This window comes from Danio rerio, chromosome 7, assembly GCF_049306965.1.
Source record: "Danio rerio strain Tuebingen ecotype United States chromosome 7, GRCz12tu, whole genome shotgun sequence".
In the NCBI taxonomy this organism is placed as follows: Eukaryota; Metazoa; Chordata; class Actinopteri; order Cypriniformes; family Danionidae; genus Danio; species Danio rerio.
The window spans coordinates 62970106-62982176 of NC_133182.1; the positions used below are offsets into that span (position 1 = coordinate 62970106).

At 35.8% G+C, this 12071-nt stretch overlaps 1 protein-coding gene across 3 annotated transcripts in view; it reads left to right on the top strand.

The window, feature by feature from the left end:
• The window catches only part of slc8a4b (solute carrier family 8 member 4b), an 84673-nt gene that overhangs the window by 33411 nt on the left and 39191 nt on the right, over positions 1-12071 (top strand). For 2 of the 3 annotated variants that reach the window (XR_012382441.1, XM_005166536.6), the window contains exons 3-5: positions 2713-3806; positions 4750-5013; positions 5192-5676. Coding sequence is in view for 2 of the 3 variants with exons in the window: in XM_005166536.6 (XP_005166593.1) it covers positions 2763-3806; positions 4750-5013; positions 5192-5676 (1793 nt within the window). In the remaining variant the exon portion in view is untranslated. 3 annotated transcript variants of the gene reach the window in all.

Here is a 12071-nt window from a genome sequence, read left to right on the forward strand (position 1 = left end):
CATTTCTCTCTTTTTCTCTGTATGTTTGTATAAAGGGCAAGAAGGAGATAGATGGATAGTATGATAGTGTTGATGTGTTGAGAATTAACCACAGAGAGATCTTAAACAGATGTCTGCAGAAAGTGACACAAGAAAAACAGATTTTCATACCCAAGGCCTTGCAATAACTGTAAAATACATACACTAGAGTAGAGGTTTTAAGCTCTGGCCCTCAATGTCCACATTTCTGCAGAGTTTATCTCCGAGCCTAATTAAACTCATCTGAACAAGCTTTAGTATTACTAGAAACGCTACTGACAAGTTTGATCAGGGTGGACCTTAGAATCCAAAACATCAGCACATATCTCAGTTTTTTATTTTTTTATATTAGCTAAACAAAACATTACTGCTATCAGAAAGTTCCTAAAATCCAGCACAGAAGTTTGCATAAATTTAAAATTTCATTCATTCATTCATTCATTTATTCATCCATTAATTTTCTTTTCACCTTAGTCCTTTTATTAATCTGGGGTTGCCACAGCGGAATGAACCCCCAACTTATCCAGCTTATGTTTTTACACTGCAGATCCAGCTGCAACCTATCACTGGGACACACTCATACACTACATTCAATTTTAGCATACCCAATTCACCTGTACTGCATGTCTTTGGAATTGTGGGAGCACCTAGAGGAAACCCACACGAATACTGGGAGAGCATGCAAACTCCACACAGAAATGCCGACTGATCCAGCCGAGGCTTGAACCAGCAACCTTCTTATTGTAAGGCGAACGTCGCCCTTAATAATTTTAATATATTTCAATATTGAAGTCATATATGAGCACACTTTTAGCTGCGTCATGGCTGGACTGTAGCCACTGTTCCCAATGGACTGCTTATAATTTTTGAAATTTAATTTGAAAATATGTTTAGATGATTTTAGAGAGGGGCAGCACGGTGGCACAGTGGATAGCCCTGGCCGGGTCAGTTGGCGTTTCTGTGTGGAGTTGGCAGTTCATTCCGCTGTGGCATCCCCAAAATAATAAAGAGACTAAGCCAAAATAGAAAATGAATAAATGATTTCATAGATGTGAATTTTACTGGTCATTGTACAGTGCAAAGAACAATTCCAAAATCTCCTTACTCTCCAGTGGCTACAATACAGCCAATTTACTGTATGTATTTTACATTTATATGTGTGATAAGGAGCTTTTTGAGGTAGTATTAAACAATGAACGGCCACTTACACACTGGAACTCAAGTCTCTGAATTCATCTAAACACATTTTCAAATTAGCACTGTTCGTTTTTCAATAAACTGTGTACTGGAGTTCTAAACAAACAATGACATTCTCACCTCAATACTGACTTGCAATAATAGCTGTATTTTATGAACTATGTGAGTGAGTCCTCCACCATAACACTTGCAGAAACTTATGACTTATGACCTACTAGATGTATGGGATTTTCAATAATGTATCATTACTTATTTATTTTGACTTGTATTTCATTCCAGACAATACAGCAAACGTTATTTAATGTGATTTTCAAAATAAAGACGTATTCCAATTTTGGTTCTTGCAACACAATTTAAAAAAAAGTTGGACCAGTAATGTTTGTATTGTGTCTATTGGAGAAAAAACAGGACAGCAGACAGGCCAGTCAAGTACCTGTATCCTCTTCCTCCAGCGCCGGGACTTTGTAACGTGTTTCTTATCTTATTTCTTAATATCTTTTTGAAATATGCATGGGCGTCCCTGGAAAAGACGTCTTCTTGAAGGCAATATATTGTGCTCCAAAATCTCTTTGTATTTTTCAGCATTAATGATGCAGTCACAGATGTTCAAGTTACCTTTGCCAAGGGCACTGACACAACCCCATACCGTGACAGACCCTGGCATGTAGACTTGCACACACTAGCACACAGTGTTCATTTCTCCCAAAAAATTACCTGAAATTCTGATTTATTTGACCATAGTAAGCGTTTCCACTGTGTGATTATCCATCCCAGATGCCTCTGTGACCAGAGAATGGGATGGCATTGGTATTTGACAAAAGTTTTCCAAAGTTGTTCTGAACCCATGTGGTGATACCGTTTATAGATGAATGTTGCTTCTTGAATCAGTGCCACCTAAGTGATCTGAGATCATTTAGTTAGTTCAAGTTAGGCTTACCCTTGTTCTCTAAGCACTGAAATTCCTCAAGATTCCTTGAACCTTTTAATTTTGTTTTGCACTGTTGAAGATAAAATATCAAAATTTCTTCTTATCGTTTTTTGAGGAAGATTGTTTTTAACATTTCAATTATTTTTCTAGAGTATTTGTTGGCAAACTGGCGATCATCAGCCCATCTTTGCTCCTAAAGGACTAGACCTTTCTTTTGATGCTGCTTTTGTACCAAATCATAACTACAATCACCTGTTGACATTACTTGTTTCAATTCACATCATTATTTAACCAATTTACCTGATTACTAGCCCTAAATTGCTCCTGTCCCAACTTTTTTATGGAATGTGTTGTGGCTCTGAATGACAGGATATGATCTATATTACAAATCAAACAAAGTTGACCAGATAAAACATGAAATATTTTTATGTTGTCTGCAAGAAAATACAAGTCAAAGTAAATTTAGAAATCACTTTCTTTTTTATATACACTACTTTTCTTAGAGTCAGAGTTTACAACCAATGCACTCACTGACCCAATGCCTTCTTGTCTTTCTATTTTTTCCTTAGGTGGTGTGAAGTGAAGAATTGTAGCGGAAACAAGCTGGCCTCTTCTCACCATGCATTTTTCTATCAATTCATCTCGCCTTTCCCCCTTCTTCTTTAGTTCTTTATTTCTCCCCATCCTATTACTTTATGTCTCTTTACCTCAAGTTGATGCCCAAGATTTAGACCAATCTACCTCCAACTGTTCCCAGAACGACGTGTGCACAGACGGGGTCCTGTTACCAGTGTGGAATCCCCAGAACCCTTCAGTGGGTGACAAAGTGGCCCGTGCCATTGTGTACCTGGTGGCACTAGTTTACATGTTCTTAGGTATGTCAATCATAGCTGACCGCTTCATGACTGCCATTGAAGTTATAACTTCACAAGAGAAGGAGATCACTACAAAAAGACCCAATGGTGAAACAGTCACCACAACAGTCCGCATATGGAATGAGACTGTCTCCAATCTAACCCTAATGGCTCTGGGGTCTTCAGCCCCAGAAATATTGCTTTCAGTCATTGAGGTCTGCGGGCATAATTTTGAGGCTGGTTCTCTAGGTCCCAGCACCATTGTGGGCAGTGCTGCCTTCAACATGTTTGTAATCATTGGTCTCTGTGTCTATGTGGTACCTGAAGGTGAAAGGCGCAAGGTCAAACATCTTCGGGTGTTTTTTGTGACTGCAGCATGGAGCATGTTTGCCTACATTTGGCTCTATCTTATCCTTGCTGTAATCTCTCCAGGTGAGGTAGAAGTTTGGGAAGCTGTATTGACGTTCCTCTTTTTCCCTCTCTGTGTGGTCCAAGCCTGGATCGCTGATCGCCGATTGCTTTTTTACAAGTATGCACGCAAACGCTACCGAACCGATAAGGGTCGTGGAATTATAGTGTCTGAGGGTGGGGAGGAATTAGGGAAAGAGGCGGGATTCACAAAGATGGACATGTTGGAAATTGATGGAATCACTACTCATTTAGATGGGGTCTTGGGAGGGGAAAGTGGGCTTGGTGGACGTGATCAAGAAGAGGAAGCCAGGAGAGAAATGGCCAGAACTCTAAAGGAATTGAAGCAGAGACATCCTGAGAAGGACATGGAGCAGCTCATAGAGATGGCCAACTATCAGGTATAAAAATAGATTAAAACAATTTTTTTTAAATTCATGATTTTCATAAAATTTAAGGTTAAACTTTATTTTAATGTTCAGTTTGTTGAATTTAAGTTACATTGCATCTATAAGCCAACTAATTCTTAATAGATTATAAGTAGACCGTTAGGTTGGGGTTAGGGTTAGTGTAAGTTGACATGTACATAGTTTCTTATAATAACTTAAATGACTGTTGAAGGAGCATATGCATAGATATTATTCAGACAGTCTGCTAATACTCAAATGGACCATAACAACACAGTGTTACCAAATATAATTATTAAAATTAATAAAATTAATAAATTGTAATTATTTAGCAATTAATATTTGGATCAATAATTTAAAAAGTACAATTTCATAGTAAAAGTGGTGTGTCAAAACAGAACTTTTGCATATGTTTCTCAACCTGCTATTTGAAAAGTATTGGTCTGAAATGGTTTTCTATGCAACACTGCATCACAATGAATTTTATATAAAGCACCATTCAGCTTTAAGTAGATCTAACTGAATATTTTTTTTCAGTTTTAAGTAAAAACTGTGTCTTTTTACACTAATACTCTTCAACTTAATTTATAAAGAGAAACATTTTCCTCAAGATTTGTTATAAAATATAATTATTCTAATTTAGACTTTCTAATTTTCTCATTTAGAATATAAATCTTCTAGTTTAGTAGTTTATTTTACATTTCAAATTCAAAACTGTGTTCAAAAGTTAATCAGCATTTAGATTTGAAGGCATAACCCCCTCTTTTATTAAAAAACAGTTGATAGGGAATTTGTTTGGCAAATCTGTTTGAAAATTTGATTTATTTCTGACTGTAATGTAACACTTGGCATGCTGCAAATTCAAAATAACTAGTTAAGTTATAACTTTGAAAAAATTTTAAAATTTGAAAGCAGTTTCTCAACCTTGTCATTTCAGGTTCTGATGCAGCAGCAGAAGAGCAGGGCTTTCTACCGCATTCAGGCAACAAGGATGATGATTGGTGCTGGGAACATCTTGAAGAAACATGCAGCGGATCAGGCTCGTAAAGTGGTCAGCAGTGGGGAACCCCGAGAGCAGGAAGATGATCCTCATGTTACAAGAATAGACTTTGAACCAGCCCTCTACCAGTGCTTTGAGAACTGTGGATCCTTAAAACTTACCGTACAAAGGCATGGAGGAGATGCCGGGTGTAGTGTTAAAGTGAGTTAATAGTAAAACACTTGTTATTTTATTCATTCCATCAGGTAATCTAATGCTTCTACATCTTCTAATCTGATTTTGACAATTAAATGATGGAAATTATGGAGCAGATTTTCTTCTGTTTATTTAATGAAAACATGAAAGATCTTTTTAAATGCTTATTCATGTGTAATTACAGGTGGACTACCGCACTGAAGATGGCACAGCCAATGCTGGTTCTGACTATGAGTTTGCAGAGGGCACACTTGTCTTCAAACCTGGCGAGAATGTTAAAGACATCGCAGTTGGCATTATTGATGATGATATCTTTGAGGAAGATGAATATTTTTATGTTCGTTTGAGCAATCCCCGTATAGTTGGGTGGGCTGATGGACATCCTATTGCTTTGGAGACTGGAGCTCCTGCCCCTAGTGCTGCCCTTGGTGAGGCTCACACGGCAACAGTGACAATCTATGATGATGACCATGCCGGAATTTTCACATTTGAGAGTGAATCAATGCGAGTGAGTGAAAGTATTGGAATCATGCAGGTCAAGGTCCAGAGAACGTCTGGAGCCCGTGGTCTGGTGGCGGTACCATATCAAACAGTGGATGGGACAGCTTGTGGAGGGGAGGACTATGAGGAAGTGTCTGGAAAATTGGAGTTCCAGAATGATGAGACAATGTAAGTTGTTTCGATCAAGTAATACATTTGTGTGTAAGGATGATTTACTTTCTGTGTGATTATGGCTTTGTTTAGCTCCTTTTTTCAGGACGCTGTAATGCACAAGAGAATCTTTATAGTGAAAATGATTTCAGACCCTCAATAACGTTTTAGATTATGCGTACTTGGATATTTAAGTATGTCAAGCAGCATATTTCAGGACAAGAATAGAGGAAAAATATGATCCACCACCTGTCAAAATGATTGATGACTTCCGGCCAGCCCCTTTTAGGGTGGGACTTTCAGTTTAAACCCCACCCATTTTTAATATGAACTTTATATCTCTGGTAATTTAATTCCTATAAATTAAATAAAGTCCTATAAATTTTGTAGTTCTGGTAATTAGATTAAAATCAGATTAATTAAATTTTATATATATAATTATATATATATATATATATATATATATATATATATATATATATATATATATATATATATATATATATATATATATATATATATGTGTGTGTGTGTGTGTGTGTGTGTGTGTGTGTGTGTGTGTGTGTGTGTGTGCGTAATTACATTTTATATATATTAATTTAATTATGAATTATAATAATGTATAATTTATTAATGAAATATAAAATATCATTTAATTAATTTTATGATAATCTAATTAACAGAGTTTATTAAATTACCAGAAGTATAGAGTATATATTAAAATGGGCAGGTCTCAAACTGGAAGTCCCATACTAAAAGACATGAATTCATCAATTATTTTCACAGGTGGAGGATCTTATTTTCTGTCTAAGGATTACAAGAATCCATTATGAAATAAAAAATGTCAAACATGTGAATATGCAAATCAGCTCCTTAAGTTTTTATTTTATTTTAGAGGCTTTATGCAGAGAACAATTACATATCAGTTGCCACATGATGAAAATAATATGATACACATTCCGCCATTGCTATATTGTACATTGTTGAGGCAATATTTGTCAGTTATTTTTACATACAGGAGATACAGGAAATTGGGTTCATAAAGTATAAGGATGAAGGAGTCACTTTTGCATTGCATGTGGGAATGTAAACAGTGGATATGCCCCAGGCTGTATCAAATAGCATGTCAAATTAAAGGAAAATTAAGATTTTTAGGTAATTGTTGTGAAAGTCTACAGCTAGCATGGGTTTACGTGATGCCTTTGTGAAATGACTGGTTCATGTAGATCAATTTATCTTTAAGGTAGGTCTGCACGATATTGGAAAATATTGACAGTGCAGTTTTGTATTCCTGCGATATGTATTGAGATATGAATATAATTTCACAATATGACTAAAGTAACTGTTTGGGATGAATTCACAACTTTACACTGATTTTGAAGTGCTTCTACATAAAATATACAAATATGTATACAAAAATGTATTTTAAATTTTTAAGCACAGGTTAAAAAAATAAACACTGCTTTATGGTTTATGGTGAAATATTACAATATTGAGGTAAATAAATCCAATCATCAAATCTAATTATTTAATAAAAATATTTAAGCTCAATTAATCTTGGTTAAAGCAGCAAACTTTTTAATTTCTTGTTCCTAAATGGTTTAAATTTGCTTTAAATCTTACAGTCACAAGCCCTAAAACACATCTGAGTTAAAAAAAAGAAATTGCACTTAGATTATGGTTGAAAATTAACTAATCATATGTACTGAACTTTGACTTTTGATCCCAACTCAACATTGCAGATCTTGCGATGTGACTATTGCAGATACGCACATTGCGATATGGATGCTGAAACTATATATACTGTGCAGCCCTACTTCAAGCTAATGCTGGGTTGGCTTCACATACATAGTTTGGGGTTATGTGTTACACAGTTTGTTTTTGTCATTAGACCCACAGGTAACAGCTGTAGTTGTCAGCTGATGCTAACATAATGTTGTTGATTAAAAGCTATTAGTTGCATTTAATTTAACAATATTACCAGAGGAGAGAGTTTGTGTTTTGGTGTTGGTATTTTGTTGATGTGTAAGTGAACATTTTCACTTATTTGTCTGGTTTAAAACAGACAAATCACCTATGGCATCACCTAGATAAATAGATGAGGCATAAGTAGAGAACTATGAGGAGAGAGGACAAAGTGAATGGCCATTTTTTCTTTCTTTTTTTTGGTTGGTATCTCTTGATTTATTGTTCAGTAAGTCTTCACAACAGGAACACATAGATAGCAGATCTGCAAATAAGTGCCACAAAATAAAATACACACACCCAGAACCCACCCACAGATCATGCGGTCTGTAATGTACAGTACAGAGATGATATCTATCCTGGCCTGGCATCTGTCAGCCTTTCAGTCCACAAACTTCCATTCCTTAACTTTTTTTCAATTCAGCTCACACGTATACTTATTCCGGCTGGAAGAATCAGATCATGCCAGCTTAACCCTGATGTTCTGCTGGAAATGTAAGATTGATTTGTGCAAATGTAATAAAAGTAAAATTAAAAGTAGCCTCTTATTTTCCCTTTAGACTTAAATACAGAAATGTATTCTGACCTACAGTAACCCCCAGCAGAAAGTCATTACTAAAGCTGTGTCTTTCTATTTAACCATAAAATAGACATATTTAATATATGGCTGTATGGTTAGCAATGTCGCCTCACAGCAAGAAGGTCACTGGTCATTACTGTCCCAGCTGGGAGCTCCAGGATTTCCCCACAATCCAAAGACATGCACTATAGGTGAATTGGATTAACTAAATTGGTCGTAGAGTATGGGTGCGTGTGTAAATGAGAGTGTATAGGTTTTTCCAATGACTGGATTGTGACTGGAAGGGCATCCACTGCGTAAAACATATGTTGGTGGTTCATTCCACTGTGGCGACTCATAAATCAAAAATGAATTAAAAAACAGATAAATAATATAAGCAATTTCCAAAGACTGTAAATTTAGTAAAGTAAAAGGTTATAATAAATATGTTAACTGGTTATAATTGTAACTATTACTGTTAATAAATGTAAACCGAAAATTCTGGCATTGCTGTTGACTGTAGACATTCAGTCATATTTGATAAATTTTATTATTGCAACTTTTTTGTTGAATCTTTTTGTCTTTTTAAGTTTGGAACAAGGTGACAGTACATAAATATTTAACCAATTCTTTATTCTGTTTATTGGCAAGTCTATAGAAGTAGATGCAGATGCATCTATCCCATTGACATTTCTTGATTTTTCCACTTTTTGTGAATTAACAAGCTTTTTGAAAACAAAATATTTATGTTTTCAGCTCTGTTTTTCAATATAAATGCAAGTTCTTCAGTTTTCTTTCCTTTTTCAGTTCTGCCTTCCAGCAGTCCATTCATTTATCAATACTCACTTGATGAATCTGAATGTATCACATTTAATGCAATATGTATCTTTGTACTCAGCCTATAATCAAATATTAATTTGTGTTAGAGTATCTGTGTGTGGAAGAGGTTTAGGTAGGTTAATATTCATCTGGCCCCAGTGGAGCTCTGCTGCGCCCTGAGCTTGACATAGACATAGAGACTAGTGGACGGGTGAAGAGGTGGCAACACACAATAAGTGAAATACAGACAATGAGCTTGAAGATGTGGATGAAATGAAAACAGACAAGGAGGTCTGGAGGATTAGTTTGTGCGTGTCTGAATGTGTCTTTGCCTGTTACCCTCATACTATACAATATATTGAGGGCTGTGCCTTGATGTCATTCTATAGCATCCACAATGATTTTTTGCTCATATTTCATGAAGGCTTTATGAGTGAGAAGTGCTTTCACACATATGACTCAATCTGTCTTATTAATATATTTTCCTTTGCTGTATTTACACGCATTGTATATTTTAAGGCCAACGTTTGATTCTGTCAAATCTCAGTTTAAATGATTGTTTTCTTTGCTGATTTTTTTAAACAAATTCAACACAGTCATTCTAGTTTCCTTGTCATACCAAATGTTCTTTCTAGCCTTTCTCTCATGACATGGGGCTCTGCATTAGTTCTTTTCTTAGGGTGACCCAGAATTTACTATGAGCACTAGATATGTGTTCCAAACAGACCACAGCGTGAAATCTCTGTCAGTGCTTGTCTCTGAGTGTGCGCAAAGTGAAAGTAGATCACTGACTCGTGGCAGTATTTCTGGTGATAGCAAGTTCCTCCTAATTTAGACCACTCAAAACCTGTTCGCTATTTACATTTTCTAACAATACTTTAAATTAATCAGATCGCAGAAATTGTTTATACAAATATGGGAAAAATATTAGGGTTAATTAGGGTCGTTTAAGGATGTCATGTTTGAAATGATGATCACATATTTTCAAGTTCCAAAAAAATTGCCATGTAATTAAAATGACTCTGAATGACAAGTTTAAAGCCACAGTAACTTTGTGTAGAAAAAAATAGCATTCATTAATTTTCTTTTTGGCTTTGTCTTTTTATTAATCAGGGGTTGCCACAGCAGAATGAACTGCCAACGAATCCATCATATGTTTTATGCACCAGATGCCCTTTAAGCTGCAACCCATCACTGGGAATCACCCATACAGTGTCATTCACACACATACACTACCAGGCACGTGCACACATAGGGCTCAACCTGTGCAGTGCACATGCCCTTTTTAGTCTTGGATAGAAAGTGCCCTTCCAAAATGATCTAAAGTGCCCCCACGACACGACACACCCTCGGTCCCGCCCTTCAGTAGGTGCGACAACATCGCTCTTGAGTACGCGCGCGACAACACAGCTGATTAGTACACACTCGATAACTCCGCTCTTCAGTACGCGCGCAACAACCTAATGGTAACCCATGCAAACATGAGGAGAATATGCAAACTCCACGCAGTGGCGAACCCGGATTAATAAAGGGACTAAGCCGGAAAAAAAAAAGAATAAATTTAAATGGTTCTATCATTATTTGTTTATTCCCCCAAAAATGGTAACACTTTATTTTGATGGTCCATTTGAGTATTACTAGACTGTCTGCTTAATATTTGTTGATATGCTCCTTCAACAGACATTTAGCTGACCATAAGAAACTTTGCAAGTGCATGTCAACTTACACTAACCCTTACTCCAACCCTAAATTCAGCAGTCTAATTTAACAGTCTACTTGTAATCCAATGAAAATTAGTTGTCATGTAGATGTAATGTAACTTAAATTCAACATACTGACCATCAAAATAAAGTGTGACCGAAAAACAACTCTGCTCATACTTTTTGGTACATATAACACTGGAGAGAAAAATAACCCCAGCTGACGCTGAGTGCCTCTCTCTATGTCCAGTCATATGTTTGGACTCTACCTGTGTTTTTTTAAATAGTTTAATGTAAAGTCATCCTAGATGATGAATCAACAATAACCTTTTAATGCAGACACACCTTTTGCTGTGGAATGATGATCGGCTTGATGTTAATTATAGCTACATAATTGTCAGTATGGGTTTCAGTCTCTCAGCACATATGTTTGGATGTTCATTCTGTGGCATCTCTAACTTTTATGCTGTAACAGAGCCTTATCATCAGTATGCTTGCCATGTACCTAATTTTACCATGGGTGTCCTCTGCTCTAACCTCATTCTACCACTGTATCTATGAAAACCACATTACTGAAAAATACAGAGGTCTGCTGCGCTTCCTCCAGTTCTGCTCTAAAAATAGTTGGCATTTAGATGCAGAAGCTGTAATTGCTTTAATTGGAAAGAAAATTATGTTACTAGTTTGTAATTTAGGAACTTTGCATAAGGACCGCACAGCAGCATAATCATATATGTGATTATATATATGCGTTTGATTGATTTATTCAGAGAAAGAGTAAAAATGATTGACCGATGAAAAATTAAAACATTTTCCATAAGCCATATGAATTTGCACAGTAATTTCTTTTCACTTCAAGCTATGGAAGATAGGCTGTGTGCTGCAGATATATCAACATTGATTTTATTGTTACACCTATGCATTTGTAAGCTTTAAAGTGATAGTTTACTCTAAAATGAAAAATGAACACTCCAAACCATAGTGATGCTCAATCAGATATTTGAATAATAGTTTCATAATTATTAACATAATGACAATTTGACTGTGGGCATCATGGTGACACAGTGGGCACATTCTGCATATTCTCTTTAATCTTACTATATTTGTCTATCTTTGTTTTCATGCATTTCGTGGTGTCTGCCTAATGTTCACTCAGGTGTGCAGAATTATTGAAAAAATTGAGTTAAGTAGTTGAGATGATGTGCAATGAGATCAGTCCTCTAGTTAGTGATATGCATTTGTTTTGTAGATTGATATTTTTTTTGCATATTAATAATTTATACAATGTGTTTCAATCATTTTTTGCACTATTTTTTTTATAGAACTAGCTTCTTGCTCCATCCATTCAGTGTTATTTAAAAATTGGTGAA